This window comes from Diaphorina citri, unplaced genomic scaffold, assembly GCF_000475195.1.
Source record: "Diaphorina citri unplaced genomic scaffold, Diaci psyllid genome assembly version 1.1 scaffold582, whole genome shotgun sequence".
NCBI lineage: Eukaryota > Metazoa > Arthropoda > Insecta > Hemiptera > Psyllidae > Diaphorina > Diaphorina citri.
In genome coordinates this window covers 80,038-95,896 of record NW_007378016.1, presented here as the reverse complement: position 1 = coordinate 95,896, position 15,859 = coordinate 80,038, and the positions used below count along the sequence as shown (strand labels likewise).

Below are 15,859 nucleotides of genomic sequence, written 5' to 3'. Positions count from 1 at the left end.
TGTCTGTACCTAATGTATCCATTTATTGCCAATAAATATTTACAATACTATTATTTATAATATTTATGCAGGTGTTTACATTCGAGTATTTGGAACCGTATGAAGGTTCAGGGGAGTGCGAGTATCACAATTGTCTCCAATGTTTGAGTGATGCCAGTTGTGCGTGGTGCGACTCGCTCAGTAAATGTTTCTCCCGATCTCTCAACGAATCTCAAGTGTGTGTCGACCAAAACGGTAAGTGTTCGTGCGAAATGATTTTTTTTTTTTTTTTTACGAGGTTTGACAGAGGGAACTGTAACTGCTAAGGTCTTATCGTCCCGAAATCGAAGAGAGAAGGAAGACAGGATAGGAGGAAGCCAGCCGTTCCGAGAACGAACATAATCCCATCAGGATAAAATCCGCCCCGGGCGGGAATCGAACCCGCGGCCTGGCGCTTACAAGGCAGACGCTAACTAGGCTGGCTCGTGCGAAATGAGAAATTTAACCGTCAATTTTGTGTTGGAGTTTTAATACCTTAAGGTCCGTTCCCACTTGTCGCGAGTTTCATCCGATTTCTTTCCCAATGTCCTTGTAGGCAATGTAATTTAAATAAGAGTGTTCCTACTACACACAACACGATAAGTCGATCGCAAGACTGTACTGAAAATTTAAGTCGATCTTCCTCTGAAAAGGTTGGGCATAGAGGGACTTTTCACTCCTATGTGAGCAGTATAAAAGCACCAGCAGCAGTCTGCGTAAAAAGAACAAGCACAAGTCCTCACGATGGTAAACTGCAGTTCATGACGAGCCAATTAAACACGGCTAGAGACCATCACCCTGGTGTATGGCTGATATAAGAGATATTTTCTCTATTACTTTTCACTCCTATGTGAGCAGTATAAAAGCACCAGCAGCAGTCTGCGTAAAAAGAACAAGCACAAGTCCTCACGATGGTAAACTGCGGTTCATGACGAGCCAATTAAACATGGCTAGAGACCATCACCCTGGTTTATAGCTGATAAAAAAAGATATTTTCTCTATTTTGTCATCACCTTTCAGCTATAGCTAAAGCCGCTACAACAACAACTATTACTTATTGTATTTGTATTTCAGATCCATCACAATGGTACTACATGATCCTACACCCGGGTTCATGTCCCGCCTGTGCCCACCACATCACATGCCTGGCCTGCACAGAGTCAGGCCTGTGTGAATGGTGGCCGGAGGACGCTAGATGTGAGAGGCGTGGCCGGTATAAGGCCGCTGTGACGTCATCGGAACAATGTCTGGACCCATGTCATGATAGAGTCACCTGTGACCAGTGCTTACATGCGAGCCGGTGTGTGTGGTGTGCTGCCACTCAGGTTAGTAAATCAACCTCTTGTGGCTGAGTGGTCACTGACTCTCAATCTGTAGGTGCTGGGTTTGAATCCCGGCCGGGGCGGCATTAACCAATCTTTTCCGTTCTTGGAGTAAATCAACCTCTTGTGGCTGAGTGGTCACTGACTCTCAATCTGTAGGTGCTGGGTTCGAATCTCGGCCGGGGCGGCATTAACCAATCTTTTCCGTTCCTGGATAGGCATGGATGTAAAAGAATGTGCTTTGAAGTGATGGGAAAGCGGTTCCAAGGTACATTTTTTTTTTATGCCAGCTTAATCCAATGGCATTGATATTAATTTTTTTCGAAATGAATTATCAAGATCATCTCAAAATGCTTCAAAAACCTTAGATTTCAAATTTTATTGAAATCGGACCACCAGGGGCGGAGATATGGGCCGTTACATATACGTATCACTAGGCACTGAGACTACACTTGTAGGGATCCTAGTACTGCTTTCTTTCTCCTATCCTGTTTGGAACTAATCTGTGCTGTGCTAACTAATCTGTGTCCCCCAGGAATGTTTCCTGTTCTCCGTGTACATATCCGAATATCAGATGGGCCGATGTAGGGAGTGGCTGGACAGATCCTATCACTCCGGTATAGCTGGCAGTGGCTCTGGTGCTTTAGATGGAGGCGAGATCTGTCAGTCGTGCTCGCGGCATAGCAACTGTTCGTCGTGCCTGTCGAGTTTGGGCTGTGGCTGGTGCTATGATTTCGATAATCCGATCCAGGGTGCTTGTGTACCGGGCGATTTTAATACGCCTTATGTAGGTAAGTATGAACAAGGGTTATTTTAACAGCTGCTTCTACTGTTGTTGTTGTAGCGGCTTTAGCTGTAGCCGAATGGTGATGAAAAAATAGAGAAAATATCTCTTCTATCAGCCATACACGAGCCATGTTTAATTGGCTCGTCCTGCTCCTGAACCGCAGTCAACCATCGTGAGGACTTGTGCTTATTCTTTTCAAGCAGAGAGAACCCTTTGAAAGTGCCATCCAGCTAGGCTGGTTAGGGTTAGCTGTATTTTTTTTTTTTTTTTTTTTTTTTTTTTTTTTCATGCCAGCTTAATCCAATGGCACTGATATAAAATTTTTCTCAATTTTTTCGAAATGTATTATCAAGATCATCTCAAAATGCTTCAAAAACCTTAGATTTCAAATTTTATTGAAATCGGACCACTAGGGGCGGAGATATGGGCCGTTACATATACATATGACTACACTTGTAGGGATCCTAGTACTGCTTTCTTTCTCCTATCCTGTTTGGAACTAATCTGTGCTGTGCTAACTAATCTGTGTCCCCCAGGAATGTTTCCTGTTCTCCGTGTACATATCCGAATATCAGATGGGCCGATGTAGGGAGTGGCTGGACAGATCCTATCACTCCGGTATAGCTGGCAGTGGCTCTGGTGCTTTAGATGGTGGCGAGATCTGTCAGTCGTGCTCGCGGCATAGCAATTGTTCGTCGTGCCTGTCGAGTTTGGGATGTGGCTGGTGCTATGATTTCGATAATCCGATCCAGGGTGCTTGTGTACCGGGCGATTTTAATACGCCTTATGTAGGTAGGTATGAACAAGGGTTATTTTAACAGCTGCTTCTACTGTCGTTGTTGTTGTTGTAGCGGCTTTAGCTGTAGCCGAATGGTGATTAAAAACTAGAGAAAATATCTCTTCTATCAGCCATACACGAGCCATGTTTAATTGGCTCGTCTTGAACCGCAGTCAACCATCGTGAGGACTTGTGCTTATTCTTTTCAAGCAGAGAGAACCCTTTGAAAGTGCCATCCAGCCAGGCTGGTTAGGGTTAGCTATTCTTTTCCCTGTTTATAGTCCCACAGCTAGACGCTAGTCTACTCTCTGCGTCCCCTAGCCTTCTGCTACTAGTACATGTTGTGTTTTATTTCAGATTCCTGTGCCGTAGCTGTGGCAGCCCGTCACAACATTTCCGTATACGAGGAGGACGCTCGCTGGTCTTACTCCCTATGTCCGGATGTAGATGAGTGTGGACTCGGCCTACACGATTGTCATAAGGACGCCAAGTGCACCAACGGAATATTGGAATTTTTGGCGGTAGGTAATAATTAAAATTTTATGAGCTGATTTTTTAACCGTCCATTTTGGTAGACAATGTAGACATTTTTCCAGGTCTGAAAATTTTTCGTTTTTTTTGCCATGTGCCTAACGGAAATTTCAAAGTCGTGTAGTGTTCACACCAGATTTGTCTGTACTTGTTTAACATTTTATCCCATCTAAACACGGAGGTAGGTACTGAAAAGAAACTGATTAGTAACCATCAGTTAAGTTAGTAAATCGCGAGTAACTAACTGGTTACTAATCAGTTTCTTTTCAGTAGACTTGTGTGTAGATGGGCTTACTGAACTGCAGAAGGTCCCGGGTTTGAATCCCACCATCGACAAAAATTTGCACTCGTTTTTCGATTGCAAACATTTCAACGGGTTACTTTCTGGTGTTCTCGTGTTGACCCGTCACCTAAATGGGAAGTATTGTGTCTCTTATCGCCCATCTGATGAGGGACATACTACGGGATGGGCGTGCTACGACACAGACCACATGCGTCTAATGTGGCCGTTGTTTCATTGCTACAAAATAAAAACGGTGAAACATCCTTTAAAAAAAATGATTGTCCGCTTGATAAATTTTGGTACACCAATAAATAAAATTGTGTTACCTGGCGTTTAGAGTACTGGGAGGGATGGGTTGTCCGGCTTCGTACATTCCGTGCTTATCCATCATCACCACTTCATTGTTGCAAGAAATGCAATACATGTCTCTGGAACACGGAAAAATATACTCGATTGTAATTAAAAAAAAAAGGCTTCACTTTTGGTGGTTTGAATTTTATCTTCATCATCATCAGGATCTAAAGGCAAGGTCTTGTCAATGTAGCAAATCATGTCTGTCTGTTGCTGTTCTCTTTAGTTGTTGGTAGGAAGAGCAGCCCATCAGTTTTTAAATATCGTCAAACTAGGATTTCCGGGATCTTCCTCTAGGTCTCTTCCCCAATACTCTTCCTTCAATCATGTTGGTGATGAATTCATTGTGCCTCAGCAGATGACCCACAAGCTTTACTTTCCTTTTCATGATAGAAGTTATTAAGTTTCTTCTTTCTTCTATCATGAACAGAAGTGGGCCACATGTATTACTATGTGAAATAATGTAAGCATGGGACTCCCCTTAAATTTAGGAGAAGAAAAAGTTATCTATCAGATAGCAAGTTGTCTTACCTGAGTGCTGGTTTCTTAGCGCCCGAAGCCCCCTGCTCATTATCCTCTGCCAGTCCCTTGAGTTTCTTTTCTAACTTGCTCATAGCGGCTTTGATTTTCGAGTCTGTAAGCTCATCGAATTCTTTCTTTGGAAGATTCTCCTGCACCATTTCCAGGGTTTGGTTGATAATGTCTGACTGCATCATTTGGCACCGTCGCTGCAAATGAGATTTTGAAAATTACAACCAGCCAAATAAGAGCTTTGCTTCTTAATAATAATTGTGATTGTAATTTATTTATTTGCATCTAGTTTACATTACATATAGATTACAATATTGCAAGGGTAAATACACGAAAGAATATGTATAATTGAAAATTCTGCCATTTCGGAGCCCATTAATATACTATATTGAAGTACTATCAAAGTCTGGCTGGGGGAGTTTAAACAGGGAGGATACCAGCCTTGAAATTTCCCTGATTATGCCCTACTACCTTATCATATGATCTTTTCTTTCTTTGGAAGATTCTCCTGCACCATTTCCAGGGTTTGGTTGATAATGTCTGACTGCATCATTTGGCACCGTCGCTGCAAATGAAATTTTGAAAATTACAACCACCCAAATAAGAGCTTTGCTTCTTAATAATAATTGTGATTGTAATTGTAATTTATTTATTTGCATCTAGTTTACATTACATATACATTACAATATTGCAAGGGTAAATACACGAAAGAATATGTATAATTGAAAATTCTGCCATTTTGGAGCCCATTAATATACTATATTGAAGTACTATCAAAGTCTGGCCGGGGGAGTTTAAACAGGGAGGATACCAGCCTTGAAATTTCCCTGATTATGCCCTACTACCTTATCATATCATATCATCTTTATGTACTTACTTGCATGTCTACTTTGGCGTTGGCATTCTTGATAGCTTCTCCCAGCTCCTGGCACTCCTTTTGGAACTCCTCCTTGGCTACTTTCTCATCCAGTTTACTTCTCTGAATAATATCGTTCGTAATCAGATCAATTTCCTTCCTGTCAATCTTCTTGTAATCCATCTCTTTGATATAATCGCACAGCGATTCCAGACAGAGTTTGTTTTGTTCGATGACTTCGCTGTGTTGACCGAGTTTATCCTGGATGGACTTCATGTCCTTCTGTAGCTGTTTGATGGCCTCTACAGCCTCCTTGTTGAGGCCGGCTTGCTTGGTTCGTTTCTTGTCCTGGACGTGAGTCTCTTGAATCATATCTGAGATGTAAGAGGACAACGTATTATAGTAATTAGAGGACATGAGTGTTAGATATGTATTGAATTGAGTGTTAGATATGTATTGAATTGAGTGTTAGATATGTATTGAATTGAGTGTTAGATATGTATTGAATTGAGTGTTAGATATGTATTGAATTGAGTGTTAGATATGTATTGAATTGAGTGTTAGATATGTATTGAATTGAGTGTTAGATATGTATTGAATTGAGTGTTAGATATGTATTGAATTGAGTGTTAGATATGTATTGAATTGAGTGTTAGATATGTATTGAATTGAGTGTTAGATATGTATTGAATTGAGTGTTAGATATGTATTGAATTGAGTGTTAGATATGCGTTTCATCTCAATCCCGAGTTGGTAAACCCCAGCATTGGAGGCTTTATACCAGTTTTATGATCGAGTTCTTCAGCTGTGTCCAGTGTCCACGTCCACACATAGTCGACGGCCGTCGATCGATGTCCAATGAAACCGTCCATACTGCCTCCACAACATAGCTTTTGGGTGCAATAGTCCTACATACTGGACTCCGCACACAGGAATTTCACCAGAAAAGACCCCCATTTCAATGTAACATAGCTTCACCTCGTCGATCGATGTCGACTATGTTTGGACACACCTTAGCTATAACTTCCAACTTACCTCTTGTCTACCACCCACTCTGCCTACAGACGACCAGCAGCCTGTCACACCTGTGTTACCATTGTTGAAGTAAATAATATAGTCCCTATCAGCCGAAGTACGGGGTACAAATTTACGTTAGCTTTTGCTGTGTGTTAGCAGCTAGATCGCTTATTTCTAGGGAAGATGTTGTTGTTGTAGCGGCTTTAGCTATAGCCGAAAGGTGATGAAAAAATAGAGAAAATATCTCTTCTATCAGCCATACACGAGCCATGTTTAATTGGCTCGTCCTGCTCCTGAACCGCAGTCAACCATCGTGAGGACTTGTGCTTATTCTTTTCAAGCAGAGAGAACCCTTTGAAAGTGCCATCCAGCCAGGCTGGTTAGGGTTAGCTATTCTTTTCCCTGTTTATAGTCCCACAGCTAGACGCTAGTCTACTCTCTGCGTCCCCTAGCCTTCTGCTACTAGTACATGTTGTGTTTTATTTCAGATTCCTGTGCCGTAGCTGTGGCAGCCCGTCACAACATTTCCGTATACGAGGAGGACGCTCGCTGGTCTTACTCCCTATGTCCGGATGTAGATGAGTGTGGACTCGGCCTACACGATTGTCATAAGGACGCCAAGTGCACCAACACGCACGGGTCCTACTCGTGTCAGTGTAAACGCGGCTTTCATGGGGATGGCAAAACCTCGTGCACTAAAACGTAAGTAGAATAGAATAAAACACCTTGTTTATCCTGCTCGCATAGGACTGAAAAGTTCTTCTAGTCCAGCAGTAAGTAGGCTATTACTATTACTGCGGTCAAATTCTCAAATTATATTGAGGATAAAATTCCGTACTTCCACTAGGATTGAACCCACGCTCTCCTGTTTACCAGGCGAGTGTCTTGACCACTACACCACGTGCACCAACACGCACGGGTCCTACTCGTGTCAGTGTAAACGCGGCTTTCATGGGGATGGCAAAACCTCGTGCACTAAAACGTAAGTAAAATAGAATAAAACACCTTGTTTATCCTGCTCGCATAGGGCTGAAAAGTTCTTCTAGTCCAGCAGTAAGTAGGCTATTACTATTACTGCGGTCAAATTCTCAAATTATATCGAGGGTAAAATTCCATATTTCGACTAGGATTGAACCAACGCTCTCCTGTTTACCAGGCGAGTGTCTTGACCACTACACCATGTAGCTGCACTTCCTGACTTGGAGGAAATGTTGAATATGGACTGGCCAGAGCCAGACTTACGGAAAATATCGGACGTTAATTGAGACCTATTTTAGTGTATTTCGGAAGCTATGTAGGCACCTACTTCTAAAACAAATAACTATTGTTAAACCAATTAGGCTGTGTTGGTTACTTGAAATAGGAGCACCTCCCCGACATTTTAATTTCGCTTTATGTTCACAAGAAGTTGTTATTTGAACAATAGTTACCATATTTTCTTCGTTCTCCATCGTCGGAGGGCAAGTACACCTATTGTATTATGTTAAAAAACTAAATAACCAAAGAGATAGGTACTTGAATTTGTTTCAAAACTTTTGTTCAGAAAAGTTTGAGGACTTTCTATTCATTAAATTCTAAAACATTTAAAACTTTACACGGAAAAAACTAATTCATTGGATTAATAATTTGGAAATCACATTTCAAGTAGCTGCACTTCCTGACTTGGAGGAAATGTTGAATATGGACTGGCCAGAGCCAGACTTACGGAAAATATCGGACGTTAATTGAGACCCATTTTAGTGTATTTCGGGAAGCTATGTAGATGTTGTAAGTAATGTCGGAGTTAGAAGGTCTACGCACATTTTTCCGTCACCCTACGTCTAGCTTATTTATTACTTTAACATAGGATCAAATGCACAACCGCACACTTATCCAGCACGGAGACAGACTGACTTTATTTTCCGGTTATAATGAAACATCAAAAATACTTTTTACACATTACAAACAGTATTTAGCAGGCTGCTTCTGTTTTTTTCCTCACAAATAGGTTCTTTAAATTCTCATAACTTCTCAATTCAATTCACTAAATAATCACTAGTTTCAAGTTTTTTTTTTTTTTTCTTTTTTTTTAAGTTGTCAAAACACACTTCCAGTTTTTCCAGCGCATCTTTGTCGCGTGGATTATCGTTTGCAATATTTGAGTTCATTGCTTAGTGGTCCTTTTGGTGGACCTGGTCTGTTGAGCACAATATCTTGGAACACTATTTCCTCTGATTCAGGACGGGGCTGCGGTTTGCCTGAATATTCTCGCGCTATCACCGAGATATGAGGTGGAAAATAGCCCGGCTCTCCGAAGGGCGCTCGCTGGCTTAGCTTGCGCTTTTGGGCAAGCGAAAGTTTTGTGTTGCTCCCGCCAACGTATCGGTTGATGGGCATGCAATTGTTCAACACGGACGCGGCGTTATATCTGAAAGAGAAGTTGAGTTACCAAATGTTTGAGGGCACGGTTAGAACAGTGGTAAAGCACTTGCTTGCCATGCAGAAGGTCCCGGGTTTGAATCCCACCATCGACAAAAATTTGCACTCGTTTTTCGATTGCAAACATTTCAACGGGTTACTTTCTGGTGTTCTCGTGTTGACCCGTCACCTAAATGGGAAGTATTGTGTCTCTTATCGCCCATCTGATGAGGGACATACTACGGGATGGGCGTGCTACGACACAGACCACATGCGTCTAATGTGGCCGTTGTTTCATTGCTACAAAATAAAAACGGTGAAACATCCTTTAAGATATGAGGTGGAAAATAGCCCGGCTCTCCGAAGGGCGCTCGCTGGCTTAGCTTGCGCTTTTGGGCAAGCGAAAGTTTTGTGTTGCTTCCGCCAACGTATCGGTTGATGGGCATGCAATTGTTCAACACGGACGCGGCGTTATATCTGGAAGAGAAGTTGAGTTACCAAATGTTTGAGGGCACGGATAGAACAGTGGTAAAGCGCTTGCTTGCCATGCAGAAGGTTCCGGGTTTGAACCCCACCATCGACAAAAAATTGCACTCGTTTTTCGATTGCAAATATTTCAACGGGTTACTTTCTGGTGTTCCCGTGTTGACACATCACCTAAATGGGAAGTATTGTGTCTCTTATTGCCCATCTGATGAGGGACATACTACGGGATGGGCGTGCTACGGCACAGACCACATGGGTCTAATGTGGCCGTTGTTTCATTGCTACGAAATAAAAACGATGAAACATCCTTGTATTGAATTGAGTGTTAGATATGTATTGAATTGAGTGTTAGATATGTATTGAATTGAGTGTTAGATATGTATTGAATTGAGTGTTAGATATGTATTGAATTGAGTGTTAGATATGTATTGAATTGAGTGTTAGATATGTATTGAATTGAGTGTTAGATATGTATTGAATTGAGTGTTAGATATGTATTGAATTGAGTGTTAGATATGTATTGAATTGAGTGTTAGATATGTATTGAATTGAGTGTTAGATATGTATTGAATTGAGTGTTAGATATGTATTGAATTGAGTGTTAGATATGTATTGAATTGAGTGTTAGATATGTATTGAATTGAGTGTTAGATATGTATTGAATTGAGTGTTAGATATGTATTGAATTGAGTGTTAGATATGTATTGAATTGAGTGTTAGATATGTATTGAATTGAGTGTTAGATATGTATTGAATTGAGTGTTAGATATGTATTGAATTGAGTGTTAGATATGTATTGAATTGAGTGTTAGATATGTATTGAATTGAGTGTTAGATATGTATTGAATTGAGTGTTAGATATGTATTGAATTGAGTGTTAGATATGTATTGAATTGAGTGTTAGATATGTATTGAATTGAGTGTTAGATATGTATTGAATTGAGTGTTAGATATGTATTGAATTGAGTGTTAGATATGTATTGAATTGAGTGTTAGATATGTATTGAATTGAGTGTTAGATATGTATTGAATTGAGTGTTAGATATGTATTGAATTGAGTGTTAGATATGTATTGAATTGAGTGTTAGATATGTATTGAATTGAGTGTTAGATATGTATTGAATTGAGTGTTAGATATGTATTGAATTGAGTGTTAGATATGTATTGAATTGAGTGTTAGATATGTATTGAATTGAGTGTTAGATATGTATTGAATTGAGTGTTAGATATGTATTGAATTGAGTGTTAGATATGTATTGAATTGAGTGTTAGATATGTATTGAATTGAGTGTTAGATATGTATTGAATTGAGTGTTAGATATGTATTGAATTGAGTGTTAGATATGTATTGAATTGAGTGTTAGATATGTATTGAATTGAGTGTTAGATATGTATTGAATTGAGTGTTAGATATGTATTGAATTGAGTGTTAGATATGTATTGAATTGAGTGTTAGATATGTATTGAATTGAGTGTTAGATATGTATTGAATTGAGTGTTAGATATGTATTGAATTGAGTGTTAGATATGTATTGAATTGAGTGTTAGATATGTATTGAATTGAGTGTTAGATATGTATTGAATTGAGTGTTAGATATGTATTGAATTGAGTGTTAGATATGTATTGAATTGAGTGTTAGATATGTATTGAATTGAGTGTTAGATATGTATTGAATTGAGTGTTAGATATGTATTGAATTGAGTGTTAGATATGTATTGAATTGAGTGTTAGATATGTATTGAATTGAGTGTTAGATATGTATTGAATTGAGTGTTAGATATGTATTGAATTGAGTGTTAGATATGTATTGAATTGAGTGTTAGATATGTATTGAATTGAGTGTTAGATATGTATTGAATTGAGTGTTAGATATGTATTGAATTGAGTGTTAGATATGTATTGAATTAATTTTTCGAATAATTCGAATTATTCTTCTCCTGCAATATTTCTACTATTTTATTTCAGTTAGATATGTATTGAATTGAGTGTTAGATATGTATTGAATTGAGTGTTAGATATGTATTGAATTGAGTGTTAGATATGTATTGAATTCATTTTTCGAATAATTCGAATTATTCTTCTCCTGCAATATTTCTACTATTTTATTTCGATAATATCTGAATTTTATTTTGACAATATCTGACTGGAGGATTTGGAACTTATACTTGCAAATGGCAAATTTATTTTTTATATATCATCGACATCGGTTCAAATATTTGAAATGGTTTTGACTATTTTGAGTTTCATAATTCAAATACTTACATTGGGCAGTATGAATAAAAAAGAAGGAAATGCTCGTAAGTATGAGCATGGAGTATAAGCATTTGCTCATGAGTATGAGATTGAAGTATAAGCACTTGCTCCCGTTTATATGAATAAGCTTTACCTTATGCTCCATGCTTATACTCACTCGAAATGAGCATTTGCGAATTCCAGTATGTAGGACTATTGCACATCTGAATGGATAACTCCGTAATGATGAATATCACTTACCATTGAGCAGTGTGATCTCTTTCTCCAGGTTGTGCATTTTGTCTTGCAAAGGCCGCAGAAGAACTGTAGTACTGATAGAAGAAGATTGAGGTTGTTGGTGAACAAGTGAGGGGGAGGAAGATGCTGTTACCATGATATCAGCTAGGATTTGATTGATAATATTGAGGGCATCTCCGGTTTTCTTTTCGAATGGATCATACTCTCTAGTAGTCAGATGGCTCAACAAGTCCGACACTGGAATGGAACATTAGATTTGGCAGAGATCATAACAACATTCAACTTATTGTTTCATTACAAATTTCATCAATAAATGGTTTCTTCGAATTAAATTTGAAGTTTGAGCAGTTGGGCAGTGAAAACAAAGCTACCCGTCTCCTCACAATAACATCACCCAGCCTAAGTGGGGCTGGGGAGAGTCAGGTGCACGCGATTGTCCATATGGTCACCTATTGGTAACTGGTACATTCAATTAATACCTAAGGGTTGTATGTCCCTTTCCTATTGTCCCAAAGGTCCCAAAAGAATACCTAAGGTAAAATACCTAATACCCTATGAGACAAGAATTACCCTACTAAACACACATACCTATTCTCACTAAGTCATTATATTTCTTCTTCTGGGAGTTCTGGGGAAATAGTGCACTTAGGTCTTCCATGCTCTGCAACAAAAAAATCAGGTTTACTCAATGTTAACACTGGACAAAAGATAGGATAAAATTTGTACTAGTAAAGTGTCCCTCACAATTTCCATGAACGGGTAAGCCGGGGGAGGGGGGGAGCAGGCTCTCCCCAGATTTTTTTTACGAGGGGGCAAGGTATTGTGCCGTACCTAGGGAAGGGCACAGCTTTAGGCCGTGCGTAAATGCACAGGTAAGATTTTGTTGTTTAACATCTACTTGAAATAGGAGCACCTCCCCGACATTTTAATTTCGCTTTATGTTCACAAGAAGTTGTTATTTGAACAATAGTTACCATATTTTCCTCGTTCTCCATCGTGGGAGGGCAAGTACACCTATTGTATTATATTAAAAAACTAAATAACCAAAGAGATAGGTACTTGAATTTGTTTCAAAACTTTTGTTCAAAAAAGTTTGAGGACTTTCTATTCATTAAATTCTAAAACATTTAAAACTTTACACGGAAAAAACTAATTCATTGGATTAATAATTTGGAAATCACATTTCAAGTAGCTGCACTTCCTGACTTGGAGGAAATGTTGAATATGGACTGGCCAGAGCCAGACTTACGGAAAATATCGGACGTTAATTGAGACCCATTTTAGTGTATTTCGGGAAGCTATGTAGATACCTACTTCTAAAACAAATAACTATTGTTAAACCAATTAGGCTGTGTTGGTTCTCAGAACAATTACCTACTAAAGTCTTAGTCGATAATATAATTAAGGTATATTAAATAAATACTTTACATTCCTTGTCCGTGAGATACACAGAAAGAAGTAACATCACTACCATGCCCAAAGCAATAATACTCTACCGATAAAAATAAACTGTTTAACGACGATATGATATTTATAAAAGGAATCGGAAATTTGCTTCAGTAGTTCAACTCACCCCTGTAGTTCCGCTTGCAATGTCCATAATATTCAGGATATCTGGATTGACCACGGCCAAAGACGATGCTGTAAATAATAAATTGGACAAAATTGTGAAAACCATTAAATTGAAGCTTCCTCCGAAGTTCCTCGAATACGACATGTTTTTAAAAATCCATTGTTCTGCTTGCCTATATTTGATTTTCGATTTGTTCATAGTCTCAAGCACTAATTTCCATATTAGGTATGTCCTAAACATGTATTTCAGGAAATCTGTTCTTACCTCTGTCTTGAAAGTTTGCATTGAAGTGTAGAACATCTGAAAAAAGACAATACAAAATTTCTTACATTGTTGTTGATAATTAGGTATGTCCTAAACATGTATTTCAGGAAATCTGTTCTTACCTCTGTCTTGAAAGTTTGCATTGAAGTGTAGAACATCTGAAAAAAAAACAATACAAAATTTCTTACATTGTTGTTGATAAATTGTCATTTGATTAAAATGCCTTGAGAGATGTCAGTTAGGCAACATGTTCTCATATATTAATGTTTTATTTTTCTCGTGAAATTATAATATTAGTGTTTAAAGTTTTAAACTGATAATTGTATGAATGGGTCAACATTTTCCTAGACGTTTCGGACCTAGATTTTTATACTTACTAACGCTTTTATTATGATCTCGGAAGGAGTGTGTGTTTCTAATTTCAGTGGGTTTGTCTACTTTCAATATAGGTTCTTCTCGTTTCGGCCTTTGACCTCTTCGTTCAGGTGGTCTAATTCGTTGCTTTGTAGTGTTTGGTTCAGTTGGTCCTTCTTGTTTCATTGTAGTGTGAGGTCTCTCACTAATTTGTACGTTTTCTTTAATATCCTGACAATATTCTACACGTTTGTTCATGGGTTCAGTTGTCTGAATATATCCGTTGTATATGTTTTTAGATTCTTGGATATACTCGGTCCTTAAGGTTGTTGGTTTGGTTTCCCTTATGTTTCTAGGTTTATCTTCCGGATCATACCGGATGATTTTATGAAAGCTCTTTTCTCTGTTGTATCCATTATTTATGTTAGTTAATTTGTTCCCCGTAATATAGCCACTGTTGGCTGTGTTCGGCTTATTTAGTGCTTTAATATTCTCAAAATTGTCCATTTCTTTTCTCGGTCTCATTCCATGACGTCCTGGTGGTCTTTTAGATATTCTCTCTTGGAATGCATTTAGATCCTCAACAACGTCGTCTTTCTGTTTCTCTTCTATCATTATTTTTTCATCTTGCGCTGTCCTTATTCCTTCTTCGTTGTCATTAACAAACATTGTTACTCCACTTGTTAACACTGTTTGAATGACACGATCTTTTTGTTTTTGATAGGTGAATACTCCATATTGCTCTTTATTAAGAGTTTCTTCTTTGTTTTCAAGTTGTTTGCTTGGAATAGGTTTACCATTGGTAGGTTCTAACGTCTCTTCCTCATTTTTAAGGAATATTCCTTGCTCAGACATAGTGGATTTCACGATTTGTGTAACCAAATTTGTCAAGTCTGTTTTGAACTTCTGGAGCTTGTTAGTTTCTGTTTCGTAAAATTCATCTTTTTCTTTTTTATCATATTTTTTGTCTTCCTCTTCATTAGTTTTCTCACTTTCAGTGCGAGAATTCTTAGTGTCCAGTATCGAATTAAGTCTTAAGTCCTTGAAAGTCTCGTATATTTCTTCTGTAGAATAGGTCCCCAAGTATCTGGTTTCGTCGGCTTCGTGAGTATTTTTTGTTAATTTTTCATTCATGGTTCTTGATTTTTCGGATTTTTCTTGCTTAGTGTCAGAATCTTGCCCATGCATATAGGTCTTCAATTTCGCAAAACTTTTTTCTTCTATTTTAACTGGGTAACTAGTTACTATTTGTTCTGCAATAACATTTTCATTCGCTTTACTCTTCCGTTTATCATTGGATTTGGTCTTTTTAGCTTTTACCGTTTGGACTCCACCTTCAACATACGTTTAGAGTACTGGGAGGGATGGGTTGTCCGGCTTCGTACATTCCGTGCTTATCCATCATCACCACTTCATTGTTGCAAGAAATGCAGTACATGTCTCTGGAACACGGAAAAATATACTCGATTGTAATAAAAAAAAGGCTTCACTTTTGGTTTGAACTTTATCTTCATCATCATCAGGATCTAAAGGCAAGGTCTTGTCAATGTAGCAAATCATGTCTGTCTGTTGCTGTTCTCTTTAGTTGTTGGTAGGAAGAGCAGCCCATCAGTTTTTAAATATCGTCAAACTAGGATTTCCGGGATCTTCCTCTAGGTCTCTTCCCCAATACTCTTCCTTCAATCTCATGTCTGTCTGTTGCTGTTCTCTTTAGTTGTTGGTAGGAAGAGCAGCCCATCAGTTTTTAAATATCGTCAAACTAGGATTTCCGGGGTCTTCCTCTCGGTCTCTTCCCCAATACTCTTCCTTCAATGATGTTG

General features: G+C 38.6%; 1 protein-coding gene across 1 annotated transcript in view; it reads left to right on the top strand.

Annotated features, from left to right (window-relative positions):
• LOC103510316 (multiple epidermal growth factor-like domains protein 8) overlaps nucleotides 1-15,859 on the top strand; it is a 58,221-nt gene that overhangs the window by 16,706 nt on the left and 25,656 nt on the right. The window contains exons 22-26 of the mRNA XM_026824391.1: nucleotides 72-234; nucleotides 1,093-1,343; nucleotides 1,876-2,131; nucleotides 3,263-3,426; nucleotides 6,941-7,176. Coding sequence (XP_026680192.1) covers nucleotides 72-234; nucleotides 1,093-1,343; nucleotides 1,876-2,131; nucleotides 3,263-3,426; nucleotides 6,941-7,176 — 1,070 coding nt within the window. The remainder of the gene's footprint in view (nucleotides 1-71; nucleotides 235-1,092; nucleotides 1,344-1,875; nucleotides 2,132-3,262; nucleotides 3,427-6,940; nucleotides 7,177-15,859) is intronic.